Raw genomic sequence first — 19,776 nt, 5'->3', positions numbered from 1 at the left:
AAGAGGAAATTAGCAAAATGCTTTCAAGTGGTTTTATTTATAAGATGAAATCTATAAAATGAAGAGATAAAAGACATTCCTTTTAAAAGTGGATCATTCATACACACAGTTAATTAACAGCAAAACCAAGATAAAATATACATAATCAATTCTCAATTTGAATATCAGCATTTAAAACTTCATTTTTCACACATTAAGTCACTATAAAAAACTAAAGAACGTGATTTTAAAAAACTCTTAAATGCCCCCAAAACTTTATACTCTTTGATCTTATAAATCTAATTTTAGGAATTTTTCTTAAAGTCATAAACCCAAATAAGAAAGAAATATGCATCATGATATTCCTTGTAACATTATTTAAGACAGAAAAACAAAAATCTCTCCCCCTACCACGTTTCTCAAACTTTTAGGTCCAACAAAAGAGAATAAATGATAGTGAGTAAAAAAATACTTAAACATTGCAAAAGTGAAAAAGAGCAGTATACAAAATTTTACATACATAATATTTGCAACTACGATAAAAACATTAAAAAAATCAAAATCTAAGTAAATAAAAAAATACACAGAAAATATTAACAGTGATTGGGTTAAAATGCTGATATAATTTAAATTTTTTATTTTTACCTTAGTCTCTAAATTCTTTTTAACACTTATTTTTATAATGGAGTAACGCTACAATTGGATTTATATAACAAATATAAATCTAATAACGAAAGCGAAAAAACAAAATAAAACTAGAGACTTACAGCAGAATCAGTGGGCAAGTCTGTATCCCACTTGCGTCCTTTAAAGTCTCCACCTCTATTCCATCGAAATGAACTCATACAGCCTCCTTGAGAAAGTTCTGTAGCAACAAAGGTGAAATGAAAAAAAAAGCTAAGAATATGCAAAAAAGGGAAAAAGGCTAAGGGGTTACAATAAGAGAAGCATATCATCTTAAAAACCTGATCAAAAGACCCAAACAAACATAAAGAAACAGAAGATATAAAAGATTAATTTAAACCTATACCATGAAGAAAGATTCAGATAAATCCAAAATGTGAGACAAGACTACTATTCAGAATTCTTAAAAAAGTCAGTGTCACGTGAGGAAAAAAGGTGGCAGAACTGTTCTAGACAGAGATCCAAAAAAAGATTAAACAACACATACAATGTGTGAACCCAGATTTTATCCTGGTTAGGAAAAAAAAGGGCATAAAACATTCTTTGGACAACTGGGAAATCTGAATATGAACTGTGTATTAGAAAACATTATAGAAATATTGTTAATATTTAAGGTCTGATAACTGTGGTAATGTAGGAGAATGTTATTTGTTTTAGGAATTGTGTGCTGAAAAGTAACGATGCCTGCAATGTACTTTGAAATGGCAGAGCAAAAAAAAAGTGTATGTAGAGAGGGAGAATCAAATATGGAAAATATTGATAACTATTCAATCTAGAAGGCCCATACTGGGTTCATTGTACTTTTAAAACTTTTTGTATATTTGATATATAATAATATTTTATGTATACTTTGTATATGTATGCACATATACATACTTTTGGATATACAAATATCTTGCTACCTATGAGGCAATCCTGCCAAAAAACTGTAGCCTGAATTTTCAGAAGTAAAACTACTCCATGGGGATGCATTCCACGGGGAAGCAAAATCCACACCATGGGAAACACTACAGGACAAACAACCAGTTCTTTGAATAAATAAGTTACAAATTAAAAAAGGATAGAGGGGAAACCTATAGCTTGCAAGAAACTTATATGTATCAACAAGCACAACATGTGATAAGATTTGAATCCCAATTCAAATAAACAATACCAAAAAAAGTAATTATACATTTTTTGAGACAGTTGAAAATTTGTATATAGACTTTTTATTTCATAATAGAAAGAAACTGTTAAAAGAAGAGGTAGAGGGATACAAACAGGGCAGAGGCAACCAGGGACTGCTGGTTGTAGGGACCGGGTGCTATGTACGAGAGGGTTGAGCAGACCATTGTGTCTTATGTATGTTTGAATTCTTCTTAGGTAAAAAGTTTTTTAAAAGTCATGATAAATGCTTATTCCTGAACCCCAGACCAAACCTAGGTGAGAGAGGGGGAGAAGGCACCATAACATTCTCAAATGAAGATTTATGATAAATCTGTAGAATAAAATACTATTTCTAAAATTTGTTCTGTTAATGAGAACATTTTACAGTTTATCCAAATACGACAAGTAGGGAGGTAAAAAGAGAATGTAATGTGTGGGAGTATAAGGGAGGCTAAACTTCCTGCTTCTCGGCCAGCCTCCTCAGAAGATTATATTTTTCCCAAATAATCAGAATATAACAGAAATGTTAAGAAGCAGCATCATAAATATGACATAAAAATTCAAAGAAATAAGAAAAAAATTCAAAGAAATAGAAAAAATTCAAAGAAATATGAAATTATAAAAAATGTCATAATAGCATCCATTTTTGGTAGTTTAAGAGTAGAAAATGAGGGAAATTATTCACTTGGGCCTATTTAGCTCATATTTAAGCTTCCCTATATAGAACAAAATTACTAATTAAAATATTCAAGACTAAGTATATTATTTTGACAATTCTTAAGCACATAAAATATAAAACCCAAAAGTTGTTTAAGTATAAGCCTTAATCAGGCCATAACTAAATATATATTTAATATAAGATCACACTTAGTAATACTTTAAATTTTTCAAAAAAAATGTTCCTTGTTACCTTTATTTATAAAATCTCAAAGTAGTGAAAGGCTCTCATTGTTTCCCTCTTCATATCAATAGTTACCTTTGATCCTTTCACACAAGTATTCCTGATTTGGAGTAAGGTCTAGATACTGCACAATTGTATTCAGAGTTGGAATGAGAGGCGCTTTGACCAGAGCAGCTTGTTTCAAGCTAGTAATACTAGCCTCTGTTAAAAATAAAATACACAGCACACAGGTTATTATTATACATCTCTGAAAGAACGTAAAATGCTCTTCCCTCAATAGATGTTGAAGGAATACATGACGGCTATAATAGTTTATCTTAACAATTTGCATTATCTACTTTACGTCTAATTTATTTTATCATTTCTGGCAAGGTGGCAAGATTTAGACGGATGGACAGACACACACAGACACACACAGACCCACACAGACCCACACAGACACACACACACACACTCCCTCTCTCTTCAAAAGCAGCAGCCAAATTCATGTTGTAAGACCTATAAACAACTTACACACAAAAGATGTATAAAAAAGATATGTATTTAAAAAGTACAATTCAGCCACTGAAAATAATACTGGAGAATATCTGAAGTAGAATGGTGGGGAAGCAGGTAACAAAACAGTATAACCTCAATTCAATTAGAAATATATACATATATATGTACCGTATTTCCTCAACTCCTAAAATATATATTTTTCATGTTCTTAAATTACAGTATAACTTACAATTGATATACATAGTTAGTGTCATAGTATTTTCTCCAAAAACAATAACTGTGACTAAATTGGTAGAGGTTATCTCTGGAAGCAGAATTACGGATAATAATCTTCTTTGTGTACTTCTGTACTTTTCAAATTTTCTACTTGAACATATGTATATTGCTTTTGTAGTCATAAAGCAATGTTCTTTCTTAAAAAGCACATCACACTGGTATAATGTTAGAAAAGATACATATTTTTATAGCTTATAAAGAAAGCTCAAAAAGGATAAGCACAGGTTCAAATAACATTACTGAGACCTAGGAAGCAAGCATTCTGGCTTTGGAGTCAGAGAGCTGTGGCCTCAAATCGCTGCTCTGTGATACTGGACCAGTTAATCAATTTGAGTCTTAGTAGCCTCATCCATAAAATGGGGCACTAACAGCTAGCCTTCAAGGTTAAGGTGAAGGCTATGTAAATTACATACGAAGCATCTGGATACCCAATAAATAAGACACTTTAGGGACGTACAATTCTATTCTCAGTCCAGGGAATAAAGATTGATTAAACGATGCCAAAAGCAAGTAGAAAGCGCTGATGTGCAATCCAAAGCACTTACATATTTCAAGGAGAAATTTATTCTCCAGAAAGAGCTAGGCGACTACAATGTTCCTTACTTTTGAAACCTAATTACTTAACACTAAATAAGTTACAGTATATATTTTAGGCAAATTATATTTTACGGAACTTTACCAGATTTTTAGCAGATAAGAGATTTGAAAATAGGTGATTTTTAAATTAGCATTATTATACATTCTTTATGCTTTGTACAACTTTGTAATTAATATCTGACATGGGAACTGTATTTAGAATATATAAAAAACATCTATAGCTCAATAATAAAGAGATAAATAACCCAATTAAAATGAGTAAAGAATATGAAAAGTCATTTCTCCTAAGAAGGTATATATGAATGGCCAATAAGCACATAAAAAGATGTTCAACATCATCAGCCATCGGGAAAATGAAAATCAAAACCACGCCCGTTAGGACAACTATAATAAAAAAGACAAGTATTGTTGAAGATATAGAAACTGGAACCTTAATAAACTGCTGGTGGGAATGTACAAAGGTACAGCTGCTTTAGAAAAAGAATCTGGCAATTCCTTAAAAGGTTAAACATGGAGTTACCATACGGTGCAGCAGTTCCGCTCCTAGGTAATACCCAAGAGAAATTAAAACACATGTCCACACAAACACTTGTACATAACTATTCATAATGGCCAAAAAGTGAAAACCACCCAAATGTCAATCAACCGATGACTGGGTAAAGAAAATGTGGTAGAGCCATACAATGGGATATTATTTGGCAATAAAAAGAAACGCAGTACTGATAAATGCTACAACATGAATGAACCTTGAAAACATTACGATAAGTGAAAGAAGCCAGTGCAAAGGACAACTTATTGTGTGCTCCCATTTATATGAAATATTTAGAACAGGCCTATTGATACAGAAAGTAGACTGGTGGTTGTTTAGGGCTGGTGGTGGGACACGGGCGACTGCTAAAGGGTATGTGGGGTTTCTTTTTTGGATGATAAATATTCTAAGATCGATTGTGGTGATGGGTGCACAACCCAAAACTTTGAATTGTAGACTTAAATGGGTAAACTATATGTTAAGTAAATTACATCTCAATAAAACTGTTCTATAAAAAAAGCTATATTATAAAGTTTTTTTCTTCACCTCAAGATAACAAAGGAAGTTGTTAAATAGCCCACTACAAGGAGAAATTTTCCACTTGGCAGATTCACTGAAGGTAAGACAAACGTTGGGCTCAATTTTCACATACCTCCTATTTGCAGCTCTGGACAACCCATGCGTCTCATCTGTGTGCTGACAGACTCAATCTCTTGTACAAGTGGCACTAAGATTGTCTCATTGATCCACTAGGAAGAAATGAGGTATAGATTTTATACATATAATTCTAAAGCATTTCTCAAATAATTATTCATAAAACTCTAAGATTTTTTTTATTGTCTTGTACTTGAATATTAATGAGTATGATGAAAGAGAATAGGCATAGTAGTTAACTGAAGTCTAGAGAGAGTTAAGTAAATATGCTACTGGACTGTAAGTTAACTAAGTTATATTCTTAAATCATATATGCCTGTTTTTTCCTGAAGAAAATATAAAACTTTCAGTTTTATGTCAAGTTTTTCTTATATGTTTCTGTAATTATTATACTTAGCTACAAGGATAATCTTCAGTTTACGTTTCTAGGGTAATTATTCACACATTTATTCATGTAGTGTTTTTACTGGTTTGTAATTAGTAAGACAGTTTTCAAACTAACATAATTGATTAAGTCCCAACAGGCTCACCCAATTCCCTAACCATGTAGAAAACAGATGTATTATATTTGAAACTGGTTTGTGAATATTACTATATTACTTTAGGACTAGGAATTTCAAATGCGACTCTGCATGGCTAATATAAAACTAATTCTGGGAAATAAAAACACTACGGAAATAGCCCATCTGGTTTGTGTGTGTGTGATATATTTTGTGTGTGCCTCTGCAGCATCTTTTATCACTTCTGTTTCCATGCTTCTGTTTCACCATAAAACAAAAGGATGAAAAAAAGTTTCAGGTGAAATACATGTCTACAATTCTTTTTAAAAAATCCAAAAAAAAACCAAAACAGAACAAAAAACCATTTCAGAATCCTGTAGCTTAAGGAATTTGTATAAGGGATTGTTTATATTTCTTCTAAGCTAATACTCCCAATCAAGACTTTATATATTTCAAATATATTAGCATTTTAGACAAGACAGTAAGTGGAAATAAAAAACTACAGTTCTAGGACATCGTTTCACTCATTCATTCTTCCAACTTTTATTAAATGTATCCTACTTGCCAGCCACTCTTTGGCTGCAATGAAATGATCTAAAGAGTCCAAGAGAGAGAGATCTAGGTCTCATTCCCAGAAAGTCTGATTGAGTATTTCTAGGGCTGGGCTCATGAATTTTTGTTTTTAAAAAGCCATCCAGACTTCTAGATCAAGAAAGTAGGCTATTTTTCACCACTCCCTCTTGATATCTGTTTAAATTATTGTAAAAGAATAAAAAAGGTGTACAAGTGATTTCAACACATTTCTAGATGATGCAGAGTTGATGGATGACTGTTGGAGGATGAAATGGGAAAAGTGGCGGCCTCTACAGAATCTAAGAGGACACCTGAAGGGGAGGAGGGGCCAATTTGCCCAACAGAACTTGGGGCATACAGGTACTACAGAGAGCCAGAGAAAGGTAGGATTGAGACTAGGGAACTTACTCACTCTGTATATTAAGAGTTGGCCTTCCCAACCTCTAGGCCAAAGACAGAGATGGTTCTTCTCTGGAAAAATCGAAGAAATTGATATATTCTGACATAGCTTTAAGCATATATATTATCTTCTCTTTCTAACTGACGTTTTCTGAGGGCAAGGACCTCATTCTTGTTTCCCTCACATTTCTAGACAAGTAATAGCCTCTGACATGAAAGCTCTTTAAAAATAAAATTGAGATGCTGGGAAAGGGATGAAGATCTTAATAAACTATACTGTTCCTTTATTCACTCAAAATATACTAATTTACTAACCATGGAGGGGAAAAAATAGCCTATAAAAATGGACACCATAAGGTAAATGTCATATTTATCCTGTGCCAGCCACATTGCATTTTTTATAATTAATTCTGTTATCTAATTAACAATTAACATCTCTAATTGATGTTCTAATAATATACTTTATATGTTAAAAGGCACTAATACTGTCCCCAAAGAGTAATGTCAAACTTACATTTCTGAACTTAGCTGTCCATGAATCCATATGATCAAGAAGTTGTCTATTCATAGTCACTCTCGCCCAAACCTATTAAAAATGTTTAAGATGAATAATCAGTGAGGAAAAATCTTGCCAGCAATCATTCTTTCCCCTACCTTCAAAAATATTTGGAACACTTTGAAACAAACTTCACAAACATCAATAATAATCTAATTATTATGCAACAATTTTCTTAATTATGCACTTGGTTGCTATCCATGTAGACATATCCTTATGTTGGTACATTTAAAAAACATTCTTCTTGTGTTTAAGAACAAAATTAAAATCCTGTATTTGGTCTTAAACTGATGAAGTTACAGACTGTCAACTGTTCTAATCCAAATATATTTTAAAAGCAAGAGTCTTGTATATGTTAAGTACAAACTGATACTTGAGATACCCTTTAATAAATGAATGCAGAAAAGTTTTAGGCAGGACACTGATGTCAACTATGTGTCATAAAGAGTAAAACATGCAATATAATTCAGTTTGAGGCACATGAAGTTAGAAAGGAGCCTTTCCACTGTTCAGTGTGTGCCAGATTTATGTTTCTAGTTGGTAAAAGTGGATGTTACAGAAAACAAATGTTCCAGAAACAGAAGGCTCTCCAATAATCTGTAAATCATAAATATTAAGTTATTTTTATTTTCCATTTACCTCCTCTGCAGCTTGTTTAGAACTAAGATCGGCTTCATCTTTGTTGGCGCACGGGGCCTGAGACCTACAGGCAAGCTGATACTGAAACTTCTTTAAGGTTTGTGCATAATCCCCCACAGAACGACTGTAGTTCCAGAAAGTAGGGCTGGTGGAAGGAGAGGTAGAATCTGGGCTCCCTACAATGATTAAATCAAAGAGTATCAGTGTGTTGTGGTAATTCTGACATCCAGAGTTAGAGCAGGAACACAGGTATCCAGACTGAGACAATGGCAACCAAGGAAGGCAAAGCCTCAAGGGGCTCTCTCCTCCCTCCTCTCCAACATTACTTGTGCTAAAAGTTAACAAGGTCATTTCTAAGCAGTGTTAATTTAAAATCCAAGTGGTTGGAAGTGTTTATTTTTGTTGTAAAACTAAGCTTGTTTCATTCTCCAAGAGTTTTAAATGATTCACTGTGGAAAAAAAAGACAAATTTCTTCAGAAAGTAAATAGGCTAAAGAAGTTCCTTGAAATTTTAGAAGCTCTTTCTGAATGGGGTAACTACAGCCTCCTGTTAATAAACTACGCTTTGGGCTAGAAGCTAAACTCACTCTCTCTTGCACTATACCAGAGTAATTATTACATTTTAAGGTCATAGTTTATCTCTTTTCCCAAATAGAATTCGAGCTCATTGAGGGCAGGGAATATTTTTTCCCCTAGCATTTGGCACAGTATCTGAATAAATAGCAAGTTTTCAAAGATAATTATATGATACTCATAAAGCGTTTTTTTTTAGTTTAACTGATATGAAAAATATCAATTGATAGTTCATACCCACACACAATCAAATAGAAACAAGTTTTTTTAATCTTAGCAGAATTTCTAAGAGGAGTGACTATAAAATGATAAAACTGGTTTTCTTATGACATTTATTTACAATCACAAAGGATGAGAAATCGTGAAAGCAATATGTGGCAATGTTTTAATTCACAGCAACAAAACCCTGAAGGTTAGCCAGTCTTGTGCTAGTAGCTTGGGTGAATATTAGTATGTTTCATGCTGGCCTAAAAATAAGTAATTATGTAAAGACATATCATACTTGGTATAAAGATAAATTTTCAGGTAGGACTTCTAGCAAAATTGACTTCTAGGAATGAATTAATGTCAAGAAAACAAGTCTTAAACCAACACAAACAATTTAACAATAAGGAATAAAAAAGGAAGGTAAAAGCCATGGTCATGATAGAGCACAAAATTATTCTATTTTGACTATTCAAAAATAATCAAGCTTTCTGAGAGGATATGTGAATTTGAGAAAAATTTCAGTGAACACTGGCTTTAGAGGACAAGAGTTTTATCTAGATGATAAAAATAAAATGACAGAAATAAGTTTTAATATCTGTTGTGCATCAGCCAAAATACCAGCAAAATATATATAGCAAGCAGTGACAAAATAGGACCCCTCTGTAATGACCACCACCACCAACAGAGCAGCAAAAAATCTGTAGCTAGAGAACTCCAAAGACCTAAGAATCGAAGCACAAAGAGATTTGGAATTCTGGCAACATAACAAACCAGGTATCTCTCACCATATAGATCTAAAAATGTTTATTAAACACCTGTTTATTAAACACCATGTTTATTAAACATGGTGTTTATTAAAATGTTTATTAAACATCATTCAAACGAATAATGGAACTTGCAAAAAAGATATGAAGAACAGCTAGAAATGAAGAAGGAATTGAAAATCAGAGTGCCCTGTTTGTAAGTTGATGCTGCAACTGCTCTGGAAAATTTTGTAGGTTTTGGGAAACCTATCCGCTTCGATATCAGTGGCCAAATGGGAACAGAAAATGAAGATGTAGACCCACAAGAGGTAGAGGTAGAGACCTTTCTCCTACCTCCATCCATGGTACCTGGCACAGGGCCAGGAACCTCAAAGGGCCATATTCTCAGTGAATAAGAAAATAATCTGCCTACTAGCACTAGGAAATAACAAGAAAATTTGTGTGTTTTAGGTTGTTGGGAGATTAATCCAGGTACTTCAAGCCTAGAAATTACTTAAGTTAGTTCAAAGTCAATGATATTCCTTAGGCACTAAGCAGAGGCACGTACAAAACTGCTAGGAGGAGATAAGACATCCAGTCTGAGCAGGATAGAAATAGCACAGATAATACTCTACTGAAGATGAGCTTACCAAAAACAAACAAAAAATACATAAATCACAAGGAAAAAAGCCTCAAGCATGAGTCAACAAGACAAAAATGTTAGTATTAATCTCCACGAACTTTAGATAAGTGAACCATTGGACAGAAACTTTGTAAAAGTATGTTTAAAGTGATTGAGATAGGAAAAGGAATTGAAAACACAGAAACAAGACACTCTAAAATAAATTAGGCATATCTGAAAGAGAACAAAACTTTGAAAAATGAAAAAAAAAAGTCAAATTAAAAAACTCAATGAGTTAGTTAAACAGTTTAGACACTGCCAAAGAAAGAACCAAAGATTGAGTCCAAACTGGCTAAAACAAACTGTGGTGTGAGGAGTAAGACAGAAAGTTCTTTACAGAAGAATGCCAAACTACTAAATGTAGAAGAGATGAAAGTATTAGAAAGTCTCCATTTTGAAAACACCATTGTATTTACTTACTCAGGAAAGGATCATCAAGAAGCTTGACTAAATGAACAAACATGAAGCCTGGTATTTAGACCATGCATTCTTTTCATTATACCAAGAACCATTTATAAAAAATGATCATATTGCAGGCCTAAATGCAATTCTCAAAAAAAATACCAAAAAATTAACAGGGTACAGATCAGAATCTCTAGCCACAGTACTATTAGCTTAGAGAAAAAAAGAAATGATAAACAAGCCTTTCATTTAATATGTTTGGAAATTAAAAGCACCAATCATCAATAATACTTCCAAACAATAATACTTGTAAATACTCCTACTGGTCAAAGAAGAAATAAAAAAGGAAGTCAGAAAAAAAATCTGGATATGACAAAGATATGCAGAGAGTAAACAGGTTGTTCTTTGTATTATACCCTATAATTTTCAGTATACTTGAAATATTTCAAAATTTAAAAAGAAGAAAAAGCATGTATTGACAAATAACAAGATAATATTGATTTGTTTCTTTGACATTTGTGGCACTTCCAGGCAAAATTATATTAAAAATCAATGGAGAGATTGAAAGTGACACAAAGAGCCATGGTCCAATAACTGGCGTCCTCATTGTGGCCATGCTTTAGCACCTAATGTGCTTTCTGTGAAAGTTCCTGAGGGGGAAAAATCATTACTCTGCTCAATAACCTAATTTGGTTTCAAATAATTGATTTTGTAATAATCAAATCCACCCCAAACAGATTAAGATTTGCTAACAGTGTTTCCCCAGGTAAATTAAAGATAAGTTCAAAAATGTTCTGAAAAAACAGCAACACTTCTCGGGTAAATCCGCGCTCTGTCTTTCATCCGTCTTGGCCACACCAACCTTCCCAAGGTCCCCAGGGAAAGGAGACAACTGTCAATTCAGTGAGCTCTGCCATGAGCCACTTCAAAACATTTTATAGCCTTAACATTTAAAGAGAAATTACAACTTCCGTTATGTGAAAAAGCTTCCAATTTTAACGGGGATGAAATGTTCAAGATTTCTCAGTTCAGCTATATTTTACTTCTTAAGTTTGGTGAGCTTAATTCTAAATGCATAAAATAGAAAAACAAAATGTTTCTGCTTAGCTACATAAAGTATATTAGTAAAAGAGACTTACATATTTATATATGGGTAATCAAAGTAATGAAATCGGTTAAGGATAATAAAAAGTGACACTAAAAATACGTGTTAGATCTAAATAAAGTATATACATACCCAGCTTAACTCTGTGCTGTTTCTCTTCTTCAGTTCTAAGAAAAGTATCCAAAGTTCGTAGGTCTGTCATGTAGTCTTCTTTGTCAGTAGGAGAGTTATAGACAGTGGGTGAAGAACGGTAACGAGATCTCAACCCACTGCTCTCCACTGGTCCAACAGTGGTAGGGTATGAAGAAGGAGGAGAGGGACTATAGCTTGCCAACTACACAAAATAAAAGAACTTTATCTTATTTTTCTTTAATTGAAATTCATTTTTGTTTTTTGACTTTCAAAAAGTAATATACCAATTAGAATGGCCAAAATCCAGAACACTCACACCACCAAATGCTAAGGTTGTGAAGCAACAGGAATTCTCATTCACTGATGGTGGGAATGCAAAATGGTAGAGCCACTTTGGAAGACAGTTTCTTATAAAACTAAACATACTCTCACCGTACGATCTAGCAATCATGCTCCTTGGTTAAAAACTTATATCCACACAAAAATCTGCACACAGATGTTTATAGCAGCTTTATTCATAACTGCCAAAACTTGGAAGCAACCATGTCCTTCAGCAGATGAATGGATAAACTGTGGTACGTCTGGACAACAGGATATTATTTAGCACTAAAAAGAAATGAGCTATCAAGCCATGAAGACATGAAGAAATCTTAAATGCACATTACTAAGTGAAAGAAGCCAATATGAAAAGGCTACATATAGTACAACTGCAACTATATGATTCTGGAAAAGGAAAAATTATGAAGAAAGTAAAAAGATCAGTTGTCAGGGGTTAGGGTGGAGGTGGGGGGAATTTTAGGCAGTGAAAATACTCTGTGTCATAATGGTGGGTACATGTCCTTATATATTTGTACAAACATATAGAATGTATATCACCAAAAGTGGGCCTAATGTAAACTATGGACTCCGGCTGAGAATAATGTGTCAGTGTAGGTTCATCAGCTGTAACAAATGGACCACCTGGTGACTGATGTTAACAGTCAGCAAGGCTGTTCCTGTGTTGGGGCAGGTGTGTGTGGAAAATCTCTGTCCCTTCCTCTCGACTTTGCTGTGAGCCTAAAACTGTTCTAAAAATAAAGTCTATTTTTTAAAAAAGTAATACATGCATGTTTTAAAAAATGAAAAGTATGAAAAAAATAAGTCATGCTTATAACTCTACCACCCAGAGATAATACAATTGCTTTTCGCATTCTATGTACTTTCAAATCTTTAAATGTATATGGCTAAGTCAATATATTTTTGTTTTCACATAAATGAGACAATACTATTTAGTTTCATATCCCTGTTTTAAAGTTAACCAAGCATTTCCCTATAAAAATTCCTTTATAAATATCATTCCTACCGGCTGTACAGTATTTCATTGTACAAATATGCCATAATTTATCCTTACTTTCTCTTACCCTAGACTTAGATTGTCTACAATTTTTTCCTACTATTAAATAATGTTATGAATAACACCTTTGTACATAAACCACTGCTTAATTTCATGACTTCGTTTAGGAGATTCCTAGAACTGAAATGATTTGATCAAAGCGTATGACACTTTAAATACATATTCCTATTCTATTCAGTGAAAATACTGCATTAAGTTATATGCCTATCAAAGGAGAACAGACAGGAGTAACTATTTTGGCATATGTCCATCAGCATTGCTATTTTACACGTTTATTTGACCCACTAGAATTTTTAAAAATGTATATTTAATTTGCATTTCCTTGTACTTATGAAGTTAAACACTTTAAAAATACAATTACTGGTCACTGGTATTTATCTACATTACTATTTACTCCAGTACATTGACAATTTTTTTCTGCTAGGGTTTCATGATAAATTTATATTCAGCTGTAATAAATTAAGGATTAATAAATCTTATATTTGCTTAATGCTAGTTGAAAATAAAATGTTACTTCTCTTCCACGTTGATTTTTTATTTCAATGAACATATTAAATCCTTATGTACTTGCTCAAGGAGCATAATATTTTATGCTTGATGTACATTATCTTATTTCATCCTCTCAATAGATAAATATTAATACTGTACTAATTTTAGATAAGAGAAGTTAGGTAACTTGCTTAAGATTGTACCAAGATTTCAATCCAGTTTTGATTGTAGAGTTTACACTTTTAACATTTTTTATTGGCTCAGAATATCTGTTCAATCAATAACAAACTGTTGATAATTGTTGAAGATGGGTAATAGATACAAATTCACTGTACTAGTCCTTTTATTTTTGTGTATGTTTGAAAATTTCCATAATTGAACGTTTAAAAGGTAACTGTTTCTTGAAAATTTAAAAGAATTCGATGGTAAAACTTCAGGGCCCTTATATATTGAGGATGTATTTGATTAACAGTTTTTAAATTTTCTTCCTTGATTTATTTAGATTTTTCTACTTTAGTAAATTTTGACTTTTCCTCATAAAAATAATTATTCATTAACTTTTCCAACGTATTAATTCAGTTAACACTTTTATATTATCAATATTCCATACTCTAAGAAAACAAAAATGAATAAAAATGATCTTCTGCTCACGGTTACAATCTAGCTGAAAAAAAATAATTCAGCACCGTTATGAACTTCACATACAGACCTATTTAGTACAGATTAATAATTGTTTTTAAGAAATGAAGATAACAAATATTCAAGAGTAAACCATGGTGTAATCACTAGATGAGTATCAAGTAGCCATTAACAAATGTTCGAGGGACAGGACTATACGTGATTTTTCGTCTCATTTTCTAACTTTCTTTAAGATCATATAGTAAGTACTTGTCTCATGAAAACAAACTAAAACTAATTTAGAGTCATATTTACCTATGGATTATGAATTATCACTATATATACATTTCCACATAATATTTAACTTGTACAAAATTTTCTAAATTCTATTACTTGCCAAAATTATTACTGAGTAACCAGTAGTATGAAATTTTATTACAAAGAAATATTATATAAAAAAGTAAGGGCACTGTGTTGATTTCCTCTCCAGACAGTCCTCATTTAACTAGTAGCTACAATCTAACAAGTGAGAGCACTTGAAAATGTGACTACTCCCCTTTTAATGGCCCTTATAGTCTTATGCTTCAGCCAGGAGTCAAAATTTCAAATCTGTCAATTTTGCTTCTATCAAGACTAAAAATCAGAACACTGTGGGAGTCAGAATGAAGATTTCTACTCATCCCATGGAGAGTGTCCATACTCAAGAGTCAGACTACCAGTTTTTAGCTTAGATGTTCCAACATAATGAAAAGCATTGAAGTTCTACAAGGATATGCAAAAGTTTCACATAAAGAAGCAAAGAAAGGGAAAACATGAATAAAGGAAACTAAAATAAATGATTATAGTTTCAACTTGTAGAGATCCTACAGAATGATCCTAGATGGTGAACCTCAGTTCATTTCTTTGCAAAAGCTGTATCTTATTTTCAATTTAAAATGTGGTATAAAGAACTTCTATGTGTCGGGAAATCTGGGTTCTATTCTTGGCTCTTAAATGGGTGATTTGGGCAAGTCAATTACCTACCGTTCCCTGGTTTCCTCACTGACAAAATCAACTTACTAGATTTTCAAGGTACCTCCCAATTCTAAAATAATGTGACTGGCCAAGAAAAAAGAGTCATTACCTTATTATAACCACTGATGGGTGAGTAGGTCACTCCAGGGCTATAAGAACCACTGCCACCTGATGACAGACCTTGTAGCTGAGGGCTGTATCCAGTCATACAGCTGGTGGTGAACTTGGGACTGGTACTGGGTGAACGAGATGGGCTATAACTCAACACACTCTGACCCTGAATTGAAGGAGAAGGTGGAGAGGGAGGGATTTGGGTTGCTGTCAGATCATGTGGAGGAGTAGTCTGTACAACTAGAAGAAATAAATAAACAAATAAATAGTAAATAAAAAAATAAAATGTGTGTATATATATAAACAAAATTTCTATGAAAACATTTAATGAACTAAATCTTTTTCTTCAGGAAAAAGGAAATAGAGTGACCTGGTTGTTAAGTTACATAAAGTATTATTACCAAAAGATACAAATTAGTTGTTCACCATTTCCACAGAATTCAAAATAAGAAATTAGCTTCAATGCAGCAAGAGTTAGTAATTACATTTTAATTGTAATTTTAAATTATAATGGAACAAACTTTCATGAGGCTGTTGAATGCTAGTTCCATTCAATTTACACAAATAGGAATGATAGTCATTGGTCTTAAGACAATTTATTATAGACCTGTTTAATATAGTTGAACCAGATGGCCTAAGTCCCTTCCAGCTGAGTCTATTAAAAGGAAAAATTAAATGGAGAAAGATTTATTGCCAACCTTTCCCCCACCTTTGAAAAGATATAAAACACTTACCAGCTGTTTTCAACCCTAAAAGTGTTTGCTGTCCGGGGCTAACAACCAGACTTGTTGGTGCCACAGTATATTTGAAATATCTCCAAAAATCAAATAAGGCATTTAGGCTGAAGAGAGATGCAAGAGCAAGCTCTGTAAGAGAAAAACAATTTATTTTAAAAAAGGAGGGGGGAGAGGAACAATTAAACGTGGGGAAACGAACTCTTCACACTTTAGCAAATTAACAACAAAATTGAAAACTATCTTCTTATTCCTCATAAGTTACCATTTAATGAAAGCTTATGATGTCTAGGGCACTTGTGAGTTTCAAAATATTATTACTAATCCTTACAACTTGTACAACATTTTCACCTCCCTTTTAAAGATCCATCAGCAGCTATAGAGAAGCCAAGTGACTTTTGCAAGAGCAGAGCTAATTACTGAAGCCATGATTCTAACTCAGGTATGCAGACTCCAAAACTTTTTTGCTGTTCCCCTTGCCACACCACCTCTATCACAGACTTTAGATGAATGTATGTGTTAGACTATAGAATTTACTTTAATGTCTATAGGGATTCTTTATATCCAAGGACTACTGAAGAGCAGACAGCAGAGGACAGGGGAGAGGAAGAAATGAAGAGGAGGAGGAAAGCAGCAGTGGTGTAGGTATCTGGTTGGTCTTAGAAGGTGAAAAGGTAGAGAAGTAGGAAAGGCATTTCAGGGAGAGTAACAAATACAAATCTCACTACCCTCAAACTTTTTGTCACAAAACTCATTATTACTTAGAATTGTATTGTTTAATTTGATTGTCTCCTCCACAAGAATGTTCCTTCCATGAGGGCAGGGACCTTTTTCCCTTCCTGCTGCATTCCAAGTTTTTGGAACACAGTAGGCACTCAAATATTTGTTGAATCAGGGCATGATTACTAAGTTGAATTAAACTTGAATGCAGTTTTTCATTGGTAGTAACTCTAAATCACCGTGAATATTACTTACCAATATACCAGAGGGGCCAGTACGTCACATTATAATATGAACTGATCAATTTTCCAGTCCTGAAAAAATTAGAAAGGCTTTTCAATGTTAAAAAAAAAAACAAAAAAAAACAAAACAAACACAAAAACTGGTGGAACCAACCACCAGTCTCTTAAAATTTTTTCCCCTTTTTTTTGCTAATTAACTTACATTTCGGTATATATCATTCCAGCCACAGATACATTTAGGAGTCCCCAGGCTAAAACCACTTTCCTAGCTTCTGTTTCTTTTCTCATCTTGATGGTTCTGTCAATAAGGGAAGCACTAGGGTTTGGTTCGCCTTGCATCTACCCAAAAACAAGCATAAAAATTAATCAAAAGAAACCAGTTAAGAAATAACACGTGTCCTTCATAACAGTAACTAAAAATTGCATACTTTTCCTCACTTTTAAAATGTCTTTCCAAAATTTTTTACATTTTAATGTGAAAAGGGAACTTTAAATTATAACTTCATTGGCAACGTACTGTAAAAGAACCGGCTGGTCACTTCAGAAAACAATACTTCCAATAAATAAAAATGTCTTATTTTGTAATTTAAGGGTAGTTATGTCTGCCAATTACTCTATATTGTTTTGGAATATGTCACAAGGACCAAGGGCTAATTTAAGAAACTCAAAATACCAAGTTTTAGGAGAAAATATTCCATTTAAGCTATAAGCCATTAAAGACTCTCCTCCAGCCTTGTGCAAACATTAAATGCCTACGATCTCAAACAGCCTTGCACTCGGACCAAAGCACGCGAGGTCTCCATTTCGCGTTTTTGATAAAAGTATGAGTTTTAAAAGGCGAGTAATTATGCTGTGAAGGGAATGAGGGCAAGCGGAGAGAAGTGTGCATTCAGTTGTGGTCTACACTGGGACTTATATTTACTTTGTTTTGATAGGCCTCATCACTTGCAGACGACTGTAAGATGTGTTCCAGCTATATGGAGTCGAATTCCACAGAGTACAAAGAAGTATCCTTCCCGCCACCCAGCCGGAGTCAAAACTCCCCAGTCCGGACAGCTTCCCTCCCTGGCATTCCCAGCACAAACTTTAGCAACCCCTACTGCTTCTGTCCTCCGTTCCACTACAGGTGGCGGGACACCTGGCTGCATGCCCCTTTGGCATGAACCGCAGGCACGGAACTCCCCCAGGCCCGCGTGGACTCTGCGTCCAGGAAGCACAAAAATGACCCCGAAAACGCACCATGGTCTTCGGCCGGAAGCCGCGGGCTCGCGCCACTCTCTACTGCACTTGCGCGAAACCAATCGCTAAAGCAAAAGAGACCGACTGGCGCGCCTGCAGTTACCGGAAGAACGGGGCTCTATCTTCTCGCGAGAAGAGGAGAGTTGGGAGGGGGCGGAGAGGGACCGGGACTAAGAGTGTTGCCAGGGAAACTGCTGTTGGATTTGTGGTTCCCACTTAGGTGTGGGGAGAAAGCTGAAAAGCAAAAATTCAGACCGGGTTCTGAACCCGCAGTAAAAAGTAATAACTGTAGCAAGCTGAATTTCTATATATTAATATAATTTTAGCTTCCTTAGGGCATTTATGGACCTATTTTAAAGCAGATTTTATTAAGCAGGGTGGTTAATTGTAGGATAGAGTATGTGATAATGTGTCCAGACACCATTAGCAATGACAAAGCATTTCTCACATATCTTTTAAAAAAAAGTCAAGTGTTCTGATCTGATGTTATTTTTTATTGGTTCGTGCAATGAAGGTGCAGCAGTAATAAGGAAAAATAAAATGTTTTGTTAAAGTTGCTAGTGGTTTTGAGGTTTAAAAAATAATCTTTATTTTCCTGCATTTTGTTTGGAAGAACTAATCTTGAGAAAATGTTCATCATGGAGTTCATTTGTATTTAACAAATACAAATGCCTACAGTGTGCCCCTGAGCCAGGCTCAGAGATGTAAAAGCTCTACGTTTACTGCCTGGAGGAGCTCAGTCCCGGGGTAGACTGGCAGGGTCAGGCATGGTGGGGCACTGTGAGCCCCAAGGAGGTACAATGGGCCCAGCTCCAGCTCCTTAGAGAAGGCTATGGTGGTCTAAGGCAGACAGCAGGCAAGGCCAGGATGCACAGGGCCTGGAGTCTTGCCCTTGGAGATGCAGAGACATCATGTCACAATAAGCTAGTGGATTGTTACATTATGTAAGTCTCAATGACCAAAATTTTCCTAAAATGCTCCTAAGATCTAATAGAAGAAAATGAGGTTTCCTTGTGGTATTACATATTAAAGAAAAGCTGCAGAAATACTGTGCTCTTAAAGATTTGACAGATTTTTTTAAAGTGAGATTTTAAAATAAGTTTTAGATTGCCTTAGCAGCAATGGTGTTTTGCTTTAGTTTTAGATTTAGAGATGAATTAACTTGAAAATTGTTCGAAGTGAAAGGTTTCAATGGTACAGTTCTCAAATTGAGAAGACCAATTTCCACCCCATTCCATATCTGACTTTTTTGTATGAAAAAATTGTACACATTTGATGTAATTCATGAGACACATGGCTATTCTTCCTCTTAATGTAATCTATAAATTACTGTACATTTATTTATTCAAGGCTTAAAAAGGAGCACTCTACTACCTAAATTAGATTTATCCTTGGTATTATGTTTTAGTTTGCTAGAGTTGCTTTAACAAAATACCACAGA

General features: G+C 34.0%; 1 protein-coding gene across 2 annotated transcripts in view; it reads right to left on the bottom strand.

Annotated features, from left to right (window-relative positions):
* Positions 1 to 18,435, bottom strand: part of TMEM209 (transmembrane protein 209) — a 24,501-nt gene extending 6,066 nt beyond the window's left edge. The window contains exons 1-11 of one of the 2 annotated variants that reach the window (XM_006910521.3): positions 18,336 to 18,435; positions 17,299 to 17,435; positions 17,110 to 17,168; positions 16,135 to 16,266; positions 15,399 to 15,640; positions 11,776 to 11,977; positions 7,932 to 8,107; positions 7,251 to 7,322; positions 5,263 to 5,359; positions 2,786 to 2,911; positions 747 to 844 (exon numbers count right to left, since the gene is read on the bottom strand). In XM_006910521.3, coding sequence (XP_006910583.1) covers positions 747 to 844; positions 2,786 to 2,911; positions 5,263 to 5,359; positions 7,251 to 7,322; positions 7,932 to 8,107; positions 11,776 to 11,977; positions 15,399 to 15,640; positions 16,135 to 16,266; positions 17,110 to 17,168; positions 17,299 to 17,435; positions 18,336 to 18,338 — 1,344 coding nt within the window. In that variant the 5' untranslated portion in view covers positions 18,339 to 18,435. The other variant, XM_015588413.2, reaches the window with a different exon arrangement.
* Positions 18,436 to 19,776: the final 1,341 nt, after the last annotated feature.

The sequence above is a fragment of the Pteropus alecto genome, unplaced genomic scaffold (genome assembly GCF_000325575.1).
Source record: "Pteropus alecto unplaced genomic scaffold, ASM32557v1 scaffold22, whole genome shotgun sequence".
Lineage (NCBI taxonomy): Eukaryota > Metazoa > Chordata > Mammalia > Chiroptera > Pteropodidae > Pteropus > Pteropus alecto.
The sequence above is the reverse complement of the archived record's forward strand: the minus strand, read 5'-3'. Positions and strand labels throughout refer to the sequence as shown.